Genomic DNA, 16086 nt, shown 5'->3' on the forward strand with positions numbered 1-16086 from the left:
ATTAAAAAATACAATTACAGAATCAATCTACCAAAAAATCAAAATAATGTTGATCTCTGCTGATTAGTACAGATGTGTCTTAAACATCAGCATGACCATTATCCACTTGTCTAAAAACTTTATCAAGTTTTGCTGAAGAGTCTGAAAGATAATGGTTGGATTTAGCTTGAGTGTGCACTTTATTGGAGAATCCCTCAGGAGCCTGCAAAGAAGTGTACACTCACAAGTAGTGTTGCCTAGCAACTTGGATGGTGCTGGAGAGCAGCGGCTTGATAGCTGTTGTCTCTTAAATTCTTGTTGAAGTATTTACACAGTTGCCAATATTAATGAAAATAAGTCTGCTCAGCCTGCCTATATAATGTTATGCACTATTTGATGCTTGAAAATGCACTGAACTGTGCAATATACATAAGAATGACAGCTTGATGGATGGATGGATGTGCTCTATTGATCCCCAGGAGTTAATTTAGAGAAAGAACGAGACAGATGTTCCAAACTGTTATATAACAGGAACATTTCACAATGCACCATGCTCACTGCCATTCTTCCTCATGAAGGATCAAGCAATGCAGCCAGGAAGCTTCGACTCACTACGGAGAGTGAACAAGCTCCCTGGCAACAGCGCCAGCAAATTCAACCAGCACTGTAACACCTGCGCCAGGGTAAAAATACCATCTGTGTCCCCATCTTATTTGCCCACGAGCAAACACTGAATCCCATAAACCCAGAACCCCCTCTGTCCTACTGGCCCAGTTCACAGCTGGTATAAACATACTTCTCAAGTGATCGCTTACAATTGTCGTTTATTCCTGAAAGTAATGCGTCTCCTGTGATCACTTGTGATTGGATATAGAAATTAATGTTAATGCCAGGTGTAAAATAGGGCATTATTGTCCACACACTTCCTTTATACCCATTAAAGCAAATAAAAACGTGTAAACTTTATGGTTAAAAAAAAACCCTGCAGCTGTGGTTGCCAGAAATATATTGCAAAAAATACAGTAGAAACACTGTAGGTTTTATGGATTTAACTTAAATTTATAGACTGTAGCCTATATTAATATACTATGTACTATGATAATATACTATGATACTAAGATATAACCTAACACCGTAATGTGCATAACTGATACAAACAAAAAAAATTCAAAAGAAAATGTCAAATGTAAAGTGTTCCACAAAGAATTGTCAAATTGTCAATTTACAGATTTTTCTGAAACTGTAAATTTAACAGTATTTTACTTGAAATTATTACTTAGATTTATTAGTTTTTTTTCGACTGTATAGTGAGGGAACGTATAGAACTGTTAATCAATTATGCACTTTTTACCGTAGCATTTTTACAGACTTTTACCATTACAATTACGATCATTTTCTCAGTGTATATTTAGCAAATGCACCAATGAGTATTCCTCAAGTATGTGCTTATAGTAAAGTATTCATACCTCCACCCAGAATGTTTCTTTCCTTTAGACTTTAGATTCCTTTAGATTTTGTTGAGTGACCCCAGTGTGCAGTAGCCCTTATTCCTCATACAAATGGAACTGACTTGTTTTATACTTAATCGTTTTTGCAGCAGAGTTCTTTTTACATGCTAGACTCAGACTCTGAGTCTGGATACGGCCTGGCCATGATTAATAAGGTAAGCATTGACCTAAACTGTGTTCACAGGTGACATTCACTCACTTTAAAGGGTGTCTTTATCTTAAACCAAACACATCATTATTCCTAGGCACATGATTGACTGGATTGTTTTTAGGTGCAAGCAGAGGATTTAATGAAGAACTAAACGAGAACTTAATCTTCTTATCCTCTCGAGGAAAGGGGTAATTTGTCATAGATTGACAGATAAACTGATCCAAATGACTAATTTATATGGCATTAGAGGCAAAGAACTAGGCCAAAGTGTCACATGTGGAAACGTCAGGGGAATACTTGGTAAGGAAACCATGCAGGAATCATTCTTGTGTCCATCTTCACCAATTTTTTTAATAGTTTTTTTTTAACAACATGAATGATGAATGAAAATGAAGATCTTTGGGATGCTGTCAAATTAAAAAGAGTTAAACTGTAAAAAAAATTAAAGAAATAAAAAATTATGCTGAGCTCTGTCTGCCCTTATTAAATGCTAGAACGCATCCCATTCTGTTGCCCCTACATGTACAACTGACTTCTAACATAATATGGCAAGAGAGAAAGAGAGAAAAGGCAGAATCCTTTCACTTTAATGACCCTTCCTCACAACACAAGTAATTGTAAAAACAGATGATTTAATTCCAAGGATCAGAGTCATGGTGGAAAATTGCGGAATAACTAAATAACGATAAGGCCTGTCGCAATAATCAATACATCGACTTATCGCGCAATATATATACATGACCTCAATCATTTTTGGTGACACAATATATCGCCCAATATATTTACTTAAAAATTAATGTCACCATGTTTTGTACATTCCACTTGTGCTTGTGTCTTTTGCAACTTCTTGTACATAACGTGGTGTAGTCATGAGGTGCTGCTAGTACAAATTAAAAAAATGCTTCTACAAAAAAAAGTGTAATCTGCAGATATGATCTTGTTTAGGGATCTGTGCCTTTGTGCATACGGACATCTGACTGCTAAGTAGGGATTGTGTTTTTCAGCAATAGTGCGCACCCTTAATTTACAGAGAAAAGAAGGTCTGGGAAAAATCTCCATACAAGTTCTTTGTGCATTTTTCTTTTTTTCTACTTGTTACTTTGCGCGTTTTGTTAGAAAATGTTTATTTACTATTTATTTAGGTTTTTTAAGGTATCTAATATTTTGATATTTAATTCCCATGATTTAAATATTCTTAAAAATTAAAAGTTTGTTGTCATTTGGAAGTGTGTAGGCCTTCTTGCATTATTATGCTGTTACATTATGATTATATATTCAGTGGCATAAAATGATCTTTAAAATGACAATAATATCGCTTATCGCAATTATTTCTGGGGCAATATATCGCACAACAAAAAGTTGTTATCGTGACAGGCCTAGTAACGATTAAAAAGAAAAGAAACTTTTACATGAATTAAATGAATATATGTACTTTTTTCCCCTTGTACAAACATCTAAATATTCTTCAATTAAAAAACATTTACTTTTGAAGAAAACATACAAGATATTAAAAAAGGAATCAAAATTCTTCACTTTAGACATTTTCAGAAAAACAAAACTTAATGTAATTTTGCTTTGAAAGTAAATGTATCTTGATTTAATAATGTTTACACAGAAACAAGACAAAATACAGAGTAAGAAAATTACTTTTTCCAGTAATGACCTCTAAAATATTGCATAAAAAGGGTCTAAATGAAGCTGTACTGTTAGATTTCATTCACTTGACATTTCACTTTTTACATACAGTATCTGCATTTAAGAATATATTGCCCCCTAACAACTAAACCAGTATGTGCTTTCTAAAACAAGTAAAGTATAGCCCACCAACAATTGCAATTTTTAGTGCTTTTATTTAAAAGTGGCAGTCTCCTGCAGTTTCTGTGATGGACTGGTACTTTTTATTGTGCGGCGAGAGGAGTATTTATCAAATTTTCTTTGTTGCCTGCTTCTAAAAATGCTTTTCTTCTGTTAAAGGAGGAGGATCTTGTTCGGGAGAGCCGTGGCTTTTACTTTCGTGGGTATGGACTCGGCCATTGCTTACAAGCAAAAGACGGGACAACTGTGGAGGGGTCCAACGTATTCGCCCCACCACCCCCAGTGCAAGTGCTATACGACGGAGAGGCCATTCGGAAGCGTTTTGTGGACCGAGCCAAGCGAATCGACACCATATCCAGAGCCGTGTTTCCTCTCAGCTTCCTCATATTCAACATCTTCTACTGGATCACCTACAAAGTGCTGCGGCACGAGGACATCCACGCCAACCTGTAATCGCTCCTTGTTACAACACTTGCTCATCTTACTGCTTCTTTTCTTTTCTTATATCTCTTAATTTGAACCAAAACCGCCTTTCATACTCACACTAGAAGTGTATTTCAAAGGCATATTCACCCCAGAAATGCCGTCAGTGCTAAAACCATGTGCTCAGGTGTGACTTCTGGATTTCAAAAAGATTTTAAAGTGCCCACTCAGAGCGAAGGGGTAGAGCTCGTAGATGCAAATGCTGCTGTTGGGGACCTGGCTCTCCTCTCTTTCACATCTTCATTCGAGTGGATTGCACTAATAGGCAGTGCTATTGTCCTCACTTTGTAGGCTCCATTTGAGTTATTGGCTGAAAGATTCTCGGTTGGATAGAAAATATTGACTTGAATTTTAGCACAAGGCGCATCCTAGAACGAATGTTTTTGAAAACCTCAAAACAAATGTGTTTTTTACATCCTAAAATGCCAAACTAATGGGCTGTGAAGGGGAGGATTGGGATTTATTATTCATGGGAACAGTTACAGGGCAACGGTGTACTGTTTTACTAAATAATGAGATTATAAATATATATGACTGTATAAAGTGTATATATGCAGAGTTGTTCACAGACTGCAGACAGCACAAATGTGTATTTCTTTTTGTCTTTTGAATTTGAATAAATGGATATTCTACCAAGATGTCTGAGTTGTTTTGTACCGTGGTGCAAAATGTTACACAAAAGCACAAAAAAGTATTAAATCTGGATTTATTTCAGGGTTAAAGTATTACGAACTCTATTCAGAGTGATTTTTCTGTTGTTTTTCATTAACATTAATCATTCCATTCGGAAAATGCAAAAATCCAAATCATTCCATCATGTGTTAAATTGCTTAAACTAATGCCCATAAGAAACGGATGATTTGTGACGCTCTGTCACTGTGGCAGCACTAGGCTTTAATTGTCAACAAACAGAGACATGTATCACGCATCACAGCCATTCTTTATTATTGTTAGCCCCAAATGTGTCCCTCAGTCAAACATAAAAGCCGTCGTTTATTTTCCTGTCCGGAGAGCCGTTGGAGGATGTGCAGAGATGCAGGGTGAAGGAGAAAAGCTTTCGTGCTGAAGAAGGACGGATGAGGATTTTAATGGGAATCACAAGGTGTTTTTTATCAGCTAATGAGTTTGACAAGGACTCTGCGTTCTTTGCTAATGACAATGAATTAAGGCCGTCAACCTCTGTGCACAGCCCTTTGTCTGAGGAGTAACTAATCTAGTCTTCTGTATGCTAGTGTCCCATGGGTGAGTGAGCGTATGTACAGATGAGCAAGTGGAAAAGGAAACAAAATGCTTTGTGCAGGAAATGATAAATGCAGATTAATGCCAGCCCATTTGTAAACAGATTACCCTGGTTTCTAACACCTAACCAACAGAATGACAATTACTATGCTCATTAAAGTCAAGTCAACCCTATTTCGTTCACCTTATTCATCTATTTTCTAAATGCACCTTATTGGACTTATTATGAAGGTTCATCCATGTACGTTTCATTTTTATACATTTTTGGCTTGCTAATTTTAAACAAAATGACAAAACTCGATCTTCTGTTTAAATTACAGACTTTTCATTGGTGATGAATGTCGGACTTCTCTAGTCACTTTGTATACTTAAACCCTTACAATCAGATCTGCCTCCATCCAATCAACAACCAGAACAAAGTTCTCGTCCTACATAGTTTTCTCTTTCATTCACTCTCACTTTCATTCAATCTGTACATCACAATATGGGAGAAAAGATCTGTCGCTACATCTTTTTCATAGCAACTTAAAGGTTATTCAGATCCAATCCAAATAAGGGTAAAAACATTAAATAAATACATTAAAAAATAATTATAAAAAAAACTGAAATGTGCAATAATAAAATGCAACACAAAAACTTTTCTCAAATGTTAGATTATCTAGCATTTAAATTGACAAAATTCTAATTTAAATTTTTTGAACTCTTTCCAGATTTTATGGATAAATGTTGTATGAACAGGTTAATTCAAGAGTCTTGCCTGTCAGTAAATACAGTTGAATGTAAACATAGCCAGTGAGGTCATGCATATTGTGCAATTCTACTTGACTTTAGTTTAAAAATGTGCAGAAATTCAATCCTCCTAACTAGTCCATCCAGCACTAACTGCAAAGATGCAGGAGTCCTATCAAGCTATAATGCACTGCTGTCAAGATTTCAACCTCCGCTCATTTCAAATAAGTGAGTCTCACGATGAGAATGTTTTTTTAATTAAAATTTTCAAATACAAACCAACACCCCACTCAAACGGCAGCTAGAATTGGATAGTATAAGGTTTCTCAATTTGAGCGAATGTGGTGGCTTGACATATTCGCTTAAGCCCTGCACACATGCTGACAGTTTAAGTAGATTTTTTTTCCAAGAGGAAATCTGGGGGCAATCGGCAAATGTCAGAAAGATTGGCTATTGTATCTCACAATGTGCATTTTCCATGAGAGGCTTTTTGAGTTAACACAGTGGGATACTGCATTTACTGCCTCTGAGAAGGTCCACGCAGACCATGAAAGAAAGAAAGAAAGAAAGAACCCTTCGGTTTTCTTCATTTCCTCCAGTCGTAACCCTTTTGTTACATGGAGTTGTTTGGTTTGGTTTTAGGGGGCAAACTGTGCCTTTGTAGGATTTAAGAAGATTTTCTAAATCTGCAGCCCATGACTGACAAACACAAAATAGGACTGTGATCTATAGCATACAACGACACTCCTCCTGCCCTCCCCTCGATCAGTGTATCTCCCCACAGTGCTGCCTGTATCACAGATACAGAAACTCTAATGGATTTCAATCACAGAGGAAATCACACAGACGCCTCCTGTGAGATTGTTCCGTGGCTCTTCCCCTCAATAAGCACCAAGGATTCATAAGCTAACATCATTACGCTATACATCCCCATAACATTTACTTCTACAAATGTGTGTATTTGATCTGTGCAGGTGTCCTGAGACTTCGGATAATGAGACCTCGGAATATGTGTGTGCAAGAGAGGAAATGAGAGATAGCTAAAAGAGAAAGAGAGACAGAAAAACAGAGAGACATGCATTCAAGGACATCCCTGAGAGAAGTCAATGAAACAATATTCCTCTACATTTATTGATTCGAAATATGCTGTTGTGAATGAAGTGTAGCCACAAATGAATGTTTTGATATTCTGTTTATCTCACTCTCTCCCTGAAGAATTTGGTTCAAATCGCCACAAAGCACAAGCCAAACGCATTAGTCATATTCTCAGGAGAGCAACTGAGGTCTTTGCATTTATTGTTCATCTTCATGTAAGCAGTCAATAACATGGGAAGTGGGCAAGGTTGTTGGTGTGATGAATGGGAGGTCCAGATCTTATCCTGGGTCTGTCCTTGCACCAACCCAAGGGAATAAACATCTCATCAACATCAACATCTGAGTAGAATGTTAATAGAGCCTTGGGGAAAGTAATATTGTTGGAAGCACGCTCTCATTCACATTTTCAGCTAGATCAGATATTGGGGGGGTTCAACTGTGTGTTTGTTCAAGAAGTTATTGAATTTAAACAGCCACTAATCAAATAAGCAAATGTGAGCACTGAGCTTGTCAACCTTTAAAAAGATGGTCAGATGTTCTTGCTTTCGTTGAAGCACAAGATTTGGATCTTTCTCAAATCAGCTGGATGGCATGATCGTCAGGTTTTACACAAACCAAATTCTCTGATGTTAATATAAGAATTAGATGTTAGATGTTAAGAACCTTTAAAAAGATGGTCAGATGTTCTTGCTTTCGTTGAAGCACAAGATTTGGATCTTTCTCAAATCAGCTGGATAGCATGATCGTCAGGTTTTACACAAACCAAATTCTCTGATGTTAATATAAGAATTAGATGTTAGATGTTAAGATAAGAATAAGAAAAGTTTGAAAAGACAAGAAGCAGTTGTCCTAAAACACCTATTACTGAATGTGATAGACAACTTTGAAATGTATAGATACAATGCAATTAATTCATAAATTAGAAAAAAGGGTACAAAAGAACATTCAAGCGTTGAGATGTTCCAGTCTCTGTCAAAATATCAGCAAGTGAAAACTAGGCTATATCAAACCACTTTTAAAAAGCATATTTAAACCAAACTCTTGAGAGAGATGCCTCAGAGAGACTAGCAGTTACTTTGAAAGAGCTACAGAGTTAGAGGGGTCATATGATGCGATTTCAATTTTTCCTTTCTCTTTGGACTGTTACAAGCTCTTGGTGCATAAAGAAGATCTGTAAAGTTGCAAAGACTAAAGTCTCATATCCAAAGAGATATTCTTTATAAAAGTTAAGAGTCAGCCACACCTACCTAAAACTTCTTTTTAGCAGCATCATATGACCCCTTTAAGTAACAGAAAAGTTTTAAAAGGAACAATAGGCCTACATAAAATGGAGAATAAAGAAATAGAGAAATCCCGCAAGCAAAAATGCTGCAGTTTTAAAAAATATGTATTAATATACTGAGATAATGTTCAACAATGAACAATGACCTTAAACACATTCAACATAAATACTTGAGTGGCAGATCAATATAATGACTGAGTATAAACATTCACCACTGCAAGTAAGAAACTGTGGCACTATTTGAAAATTGTGTGGCACACAAGCATTAGTCAAACCTTAATCACCTTGAACAAGGCAGTGTGTCAATCTAAAGCACACTTAGACACTAACTCTACCTGTAAAAAATATCAAAATTGTTACAATTATTCAAACTGCATTTTTAGTAACAACACATTTATGTTAAAATATAAAACAATGTAACATTTGCATTTAAAATAAAGTGCATTATTTGTAAAGATTTGTTTAAGCATCTGAGTGCTTTTGCAAGGCACTGTATGAATAGTTTTTGTATGTGTAAGAAGTGAATTGTTCTATGTGAGCAGGCTTGTCAAAATGGATTAAAATGTACCTTTCATATGTGGTCATGTCACTGACTTTCTTTGCCTTTGTGTGTAGTGTGGAGTGATCCTATTTCTCTGATACTCTGTCTCAAGATGTCCCCTGACAACCTTATAAAGGCTCCTGTCAAGGTCTGTTTCTCAGTGAATGCCACATCTACATTAAAGCAGCAGGCTTTACAACATACACAAAGTTTAACCATTATCACTTATATTAAACAAACACATAAAAGCAATCAGAGTCATGATATTCTGTAAATAAGGATTTTTAGTGGGTTGATTCATGTCTCCTGTTTCTTTTCTCCTCTCACATTTACTATTTGAGCCAAGTCATGTCTGCAGGGAAAGAGACAAACCCATTACGGAGATGAAAATTAATTTTGGAGGCTAGCTAGGTATGCTTCAGGTGTTCTCCAAGATCAACTACACAAAGAGGAAAGTATTTTTCTCCTGCCCAGCCGCCCATCTGTCAGACCCAACCCCAGGGTGGGTGACTTAAAAGCCCCTGTAATTGATGGAGCCCGGAGGTCACGATGAGACAATATTTGATATAGAATATAGATTTTTAAAAAACACACTGGGCCCTAAAAATGAAAGGAGAAGGATGAAGAGGAGGAGGGATGGGGGAACAGACAGCCTTACGCAATCGCACCACCCTCCAAGCTCTTTGCTGCAGCAGCCCTTTCAATCATTCAGCTAGAATTACTCACATGCATGATTGAGGTTTTGCTTTACATTACTTTACATTACTTACTTTTTCATTCAGGCTCAGTCAGAATTAGTGGACAGCAGATAAGACAAGAATTGGAAAAAGACTGATGCCCATCCAGAAAATTAGCAAAAACAGCAATATCACACAAGTGCTGTTTTTCACAGATATACAATCACACATCAAGTGGTGATGATATTCGTAAAAACAGCACGATTATGAGCGAGACAGTTCAACAAATTAAAAGAATAGTTCACCCAAAAATTAAATTTTGCCAAAAACCTACTCACCCTCAGGCCACCAAAGATGAGTTCTGTAGCATTACATGGCTTGCTCACCAATGGATCCTGTGCAGTGAATGGGTGCCGTCAGAAGGAGCGTTCAAACAGCTGATAAAAACATCACAAAAATCCACAAGTAATCAAAAGTACATAATTTAATGTCTGCATGTTTGTAAGAAACAAATCAATCATTAACAAGTTTTTAATTTCATTGGTCATTTTGTTTTGCTTCTGAATAAATTAGCGTATTTCAACGAATCGGTTGAATGAATGATTTGCCCACTCATTCACAAAACAGTCACTTGTCGCAACCAACTGGCATAACAATGTAAACTGCAGATAGAGTCAAATGTAAAGAAAACTGTGCTCTGCTAATAGCCTATCTGGAATGCACAAACACAGAAAATCAAAGCAGTAACTTTTAAATTTAGCAGAAGCAACTTGAAAAATATTTAATGTCACACATCCACACACAACTGTTATAAGCCATCTGCCTGAGGTGAGCTAACTCAGAAAATGATAGGAAATCATATACCGGTTAGTGCAGCAAGAGGCTTTGGCAATTTCTTTAATTGCTTCACATTGTGCATTGACTCTTTTCTATATCCAGTAAGAAAGCATGCATTTTCTGCCAGTCAGGTGTTTTACTCCACTTCAGGTCCGCGTTAGCTGACAACATTTGCAGTACTGTCTCTGACCATTGATCCTTTTGCAAACCCCTTTTTTCTTTATCTGTTTGGTTCGTTCAGCTGGAGGAACAGGCAAAAAGGCAAAGCTCTTCTCAAAAAGAGTAAAGAGAAGAGAAGAGGAGAGGCAAAATATTCAGCCAAACATGAACAATCTGTTATTATTTACTCACTGTCATGTCATTTCCACAGAAAACAAACAAAAAAAGTTTTTACGAAACAACAATTCAATGGGACCACAGGCTGTCAAGCTCCAAAAAGGGGGAAAAAAACAACAGCAACATACGAGACCAAGTTATTGACGTCCAACTTGCGCCATACTGTCATATTTGATTTGAAAGCTGGAATATTATTAGTGAATAATCACTTAAACCACATACTGTTTCTCACACAAACCTATCACAAAGCTTCAGAAAATGTACCATATGGACTACTTTTATTGTGCTTTAGTTTTTGTCCTTTTTATGATATTTACAGCTTTTAGTCATATGAACTGCTGTTTTATAGAAAAACGGTTTTATTTTTAGGTGAAAATTTCCTTTAATTCTTCACTTTCCTCCACTCCTCCTTAGAAAACCTCTTCATATGCATTCAGAGTAAACAGAGGATTTCTTCTCCTTGCTCTTTCTCCCCACCCGTTAGACATCCTTCTCACTTTAACACCTTGGAGACAGCTGGAAAAGGACAACCTGTGTGCTATTCCTTCGCCGTGTTGACACTGAATCAGTGCTACAGGTCAGCAGTGTGAGATGAGAAATAATGACTTTCTGTGGAGACAGGGAGGTGGATGTTCCTGATTCACAGGCGGTCAGGTTAAAGTGCAATAGCTTTACAGTTTTTACCATTGGCAAAGTGAAGCCAGGATCTCCCTATAACACACACAGTACCACACTGCAAGCCGACATCACTAGCCGTCTGTCACCATGACAACTGACATGCCACACACACACATACTGCAATTTCCACTTCATACCTTAAAGGGGTCATATGATGCGATTTCAAGTTTTCCTTTCTCTTTGGAGTGTTACTAGCCGTTACTTCACCGTTCCGAAGAAGGATGGGGGGTTACGTTCTCCACTACAGAGAACCACTTATTTAGGCGTGGTATGGGACTCAACCTCGATGCAGGCACGTCTGTCTCCTGCTCGAATCGAGTCAATCCTCATGACAGCCACGATGTGCTCGCAAGATACACACACAGGCAGGGACTTGGTAGTATGGCGCAGTGGGTATTCTCATTCCCAAAGCGGTCTCGACGCAGCTCGAGTTCCTGAAGAGGAACGTCTCTAGGTTACGTATGTAACCATGGTTCCCCGAAGGAAAGAGACGCTGCGTCTCTTTGCCATACTCCCTGCATCCCTCCAGGCGCTACTTCATCGAAGCTAACTTGCGCTCTGCCGGATGCGCTTTTATACTTCCTGGCGCTCACGTCACCCCCGCTCGTGACGTCTCGCTGCTCCATTGGACTGATTTCATACGTGCTTCACAACGCGGTCACGCAAGGGCGTTCCCAAAGCGGTTTCGACGCAGCGTCTCGTTCCCTCGGGGAACCATGGTTACATACGTAACCTAGAGACGTTTGTGGTCAAGTACTTTTTTTTCTTTTTTTTCTTTTGTTGTTTTATGACATGTCAGCATCTCAGACCATTTTCATTGAAAGAACAAGGTCAAATCTGTTTTAAAAGATAGGTCAACAAAACATTATTTGAATATTAAAAAGGACATACACTGTTAAAAAAAATTCTCAATTTTTTTTATACTTGTGGCTTCTCTATAATAAAACCAAAAGTCCTAGAGTGTGACATCATATCCTGTTGCAGGGACCGAAGTGATGTCACGTTCAAAGCCAAGTGTCACTTTGTCTTCACTGTCTACTAGAAAGCTAAAAATGAAGAGACACATCTGTAGGAGGAATAACCTCTGCGCTGCCCCATTGGTTCCACAGAGAACAGGCTAGTGATAAATAAAAAGGTCACTTTCTCCATAGCAATTAAAACGGGGTAAGTCCTTCTGCTAAATATCCCTTTGGATTTCTCAGAATGTCACCTGCAGCATATTAATGACCATTTGTGATGTTTCTTAAGGTTAGGCTTGTTTGTTACATTGTCTTTGCTTGCTGCTTCAGTATACACTGTTTACTCAGATTGTTGAGGGAATCTTACAGAACACTTTCCTCGCTTTTCAGCACATAATCAATACTCAAGCTCTAGGTAATAAGCAGAAACCAACAACAGAGACAGTTCTGAGATTTAAACCATGGTCTGTGATATACTGTTTTTATCACCTCAACAGAAATACATTTAAGAATCCTATTGTGACTGGAAGTGCCCAACAATCATAAAATGTTTTTACTACATTTCACAACATTGCATTTTGGTTGCAGGTAGATAATGTCGAAATATGATGCTTAAAAATGATCTAGAAGCCACATAAAATGTCTTAAGTAGCCTCAAAATGTCAATTATATGGGTTTTAAAGTAATGTACTTTATCCATTTAATAAGGCATCTCAGACACATAATGAAAACACCAGGCCGCATTACAATGATTGTGGAAAATTATTTGTCTACTTTCTTACTGAAATACTGTGCAAATCCATGCAGTAAGGGGTAATTTACGACAACTGCCAAACATTTCACGTAAATACATATTATATATTATTTATACTTGAATGTGAAAAGAAAACTGTTTCTCACTGGACAATTCTATAAAAAAAACTTGAATAAAAGAACACTGGAAATATGCTGGTTATTCAGATTTACATGGGTGGGCATGATCAGGGTCCAAAAATGTTATAAGGGCAACTATAACAACATTTCTGCAACGTTTTGAAAATATGGATTTATTATGCATGCACTGATTTTAAAATTCTGTCTGTCCCTGATGCGATGAAATAGCTATTTACACATTAAATCATTATAATGTGCATGACAAATTCATGTTCATTTCTTTCAGCTTTGCCGAAGATTACATTTAACAGGGTTATTAAGTTATTAAGGTTATTAATTAATAATGTTTTTAAAGATTAACTTTAGATGATGTCAAAGGTAATCTAAATGTAAAAATAGGGGAAATGTGCATTTAAAATTAAAAATTCAATGTTGACTGATACCAATAAAATTGTACTGAAACAATAACTGATATAGTACAATACCATTTACTGTGCTTCCCTAGTATTTGTTAAACTTTTCATAATTAAAAAAAAAAATTACAATGTAGCTGTGCATCTCATAAATTACCGAAACATAACGATTAGTACTAAGAAGGAAGAAGATATGGTACATATGTCTGTATTACATAAACTAGAGTCAGTTTTGAGGATTTATACAATCAGTATACCAACATTTGCATTTGTCACTTTATTTAACAAAAAATTTTGATAGTCTAATAGGGGGAAACAAGTGGTACGGAACAGCCCTTGTTGCCACGGTAACCATTGCCTACCAAGGACGGAGAAGTAATAAGTCTATGGGAGTGGCAGGGGGGTGGGGGAGGGTGTTACCAAACCCAAAAGGAGGCAAATAGATGAGAGTGGAAATGTGGTGCAGAGAGGGGAAAGGAACGGAAAGGAGGAGAGGAAAAAGATGTATCTGGGGCTCGAGTGAATTGAGCTCATGCACCATTTCTCCACCTCCACCCTCAACTCCCAGTGCCGTCATTATCACTATCAACAACATTTGTCTCTGCTGGGGCCTCCATCACAAAAATCACATCATCTCTCTTTATTACAACTGTGGTAGAGCAGCTCAGGCTTGCCTCATCACCCATGGAGGATGGCGTTTCAGTCCAGGGGCCAGCGACATGCCGTATCCAGAGGGAGCTGAAGGAGTTCCTATACCCCATTATTTACTGCTCGCCGCCCACGGAACTGTGCGCTGTCCAAACAGGCATTCCCGACAACTCTCTGCAATGTTTCATTTAAACCGCTGGGCGTAAAAAAAAAAAATGGAAGAGCTCACATTTGTCTTTCCAGACACAGCTCTGTAATGTAAATAAATAAATACACAATATGGCAGTTTTCTGTCAAGCATTCGGTCCAGCTCTCAGTATTAGATTTCCACTTTGCTAGTGTGTAGCAAGGTTTTGGTCAACAACAACCCAGAACAAATCCCATAATTGTGGGTGAAACTTAATTAGGTGGTTTCCTGCCTCTTGACAGTAAACGGCTGAGGTGAGGAAAACTGTATGAGGCATAACACATAATGAAGCCAAATCTCTTAAGCTGAAAGTTGTGTTGACATTCGCTTCCAGAATTAGGCAATTCCCCTGACAACTCTGCACAATATTGCTCCTCATAATTATTGGCGGAAGTGACATAAAACAAGAATTTGGCGGTCCCACACAGTCAGCACTTTAGGGTCACTTTACGGCTCTCTGCTAAACCTACAAGGCATATGACTATCATGGTTCCTATAAAACAATAATTAGAAGTTGGTCCCAGAGTAACGTCATTCAGAGGCAGTGCCTTATAGGTTTTTTGAATTTGCACTTAAAATAATTTCGACAAAGTCCTGCAGGAGCCATTTCATACACATGCCCTAAATTGATTTGTTCAAAAAGGACGCAAACTAATTTTGATCCAATTTAGCCCACAGCAAGTGGATCCCATGCTGCTAGGTGCGCTACTCATGTGTAACAAAAAGGAAATGGATTGTGTTGGCTTCATTTAGTGTAATGGACAATCTGTACTGGAGAAAAACACCAGAATGTTGAAGCATGAATTAGGCAATTTGATTCAATGAGTCAACTGTGCTGCTGTATGAATCTTTATATGACAGGGCCGAGAGGAATTCAAACTTTCTCACGAATTTTGCATTGGCCATTGTCTAATGTATTAATATATATATATATAGCCCGCAAATGGTCTGTGAGCTGATTTCCAGCTACAAGGAGAAAAAGAAAAACAGATTATGCAGGAGGGAGATGCAGGGAACAGGGATTGGGTGTTGTGCAAAGAGAGTTGGAGGTAAATAATTTTGCAGTAACTGTTATGCTGATGTTGTGGCTGGTCAAGCAAATGTTTGTGCTTGTTTCTGTATATTATAATTGTTCATATATCTATTAAAATACTGATATTCTGGTCTATAACTCCTCCCCGAACTTCCCTCTGCCCTGTATCTTGGTCTCTCATTGGCTGTAGGTCATCGCCGATGTAGTTTTCAGTCAGAAATCATTGCACACTGCGTGATTGTGAATCGCCGAAGCTCCAGATATTTAGCATGCCAAATATTTCGCGGGCGTCGGCGACGTGTCGGCGATTCCCTCAGATCGCGTCTTTGATAATTCACACTGTGCGATTGTCACTCGCGTGAACGAGCACCGATTTGCCTCCGATGTCGGGCATTTGTCGGCGATTTCGCAAAACCTGTCGGCGAGTGAAAAATCGGGCTAAAATCGTGCAGTGTGAACTCGGCATAAGAGAGTGGTTCCCAACCCTGGTCCTCGAGGCACCCCAACACTGCACATTTTGCATGCCTTCCTAATCAAAGACACCTGAATCAGGTCATCAGCTCATTAGCAGAGACTCCAAGACCAGAAATGGGTGTGTATGACAACGGAGACATGGAAAATAT

General features: G+C 37.9%; 1 protein-coding gene across 1 annotated transcript in view; it reads left to right on the top strand.

Annotated features, from left to right (window-relative positions):
- LOC107680943 (glycine receptor subunit alpha-4-like) overlaps window positions 1-4421 on the top strand; it is a 41636-nt gene extending 37215 nt beyond the window's left edge. The window contains 1 exon segment of the mRNA XM_016477037.1: window positions 3613-4421. Coding sequence (XP_016332523.1) covers window positions 3613-3906 — 294 coding nt within the window. The 3' untranslated portion in view covers window positions 3907-4421.
- The last annotated feature ends 11665 nt before the right edge of the window (window positions 4422-16086 follow it).

Source organism: Sinocyclocheilus anshuiensis, unplaced genomic scaffold, assembly GCF_001515605.1.
Source record: "Sinocyclocheilus anshuiensis isolate Anshui unplaced genomic scaffold, SAMN03320099.WGS_v1.1 scaffold20, whole genome shotgun sequence".
Lineage (NCBI taxonomy): Eukaryota > Metazoa > Chordata > Actinopteri > Cypriniformes > Cyprinidae > Sinocyclocheilus > Sinocyclocheilus anshuiensis.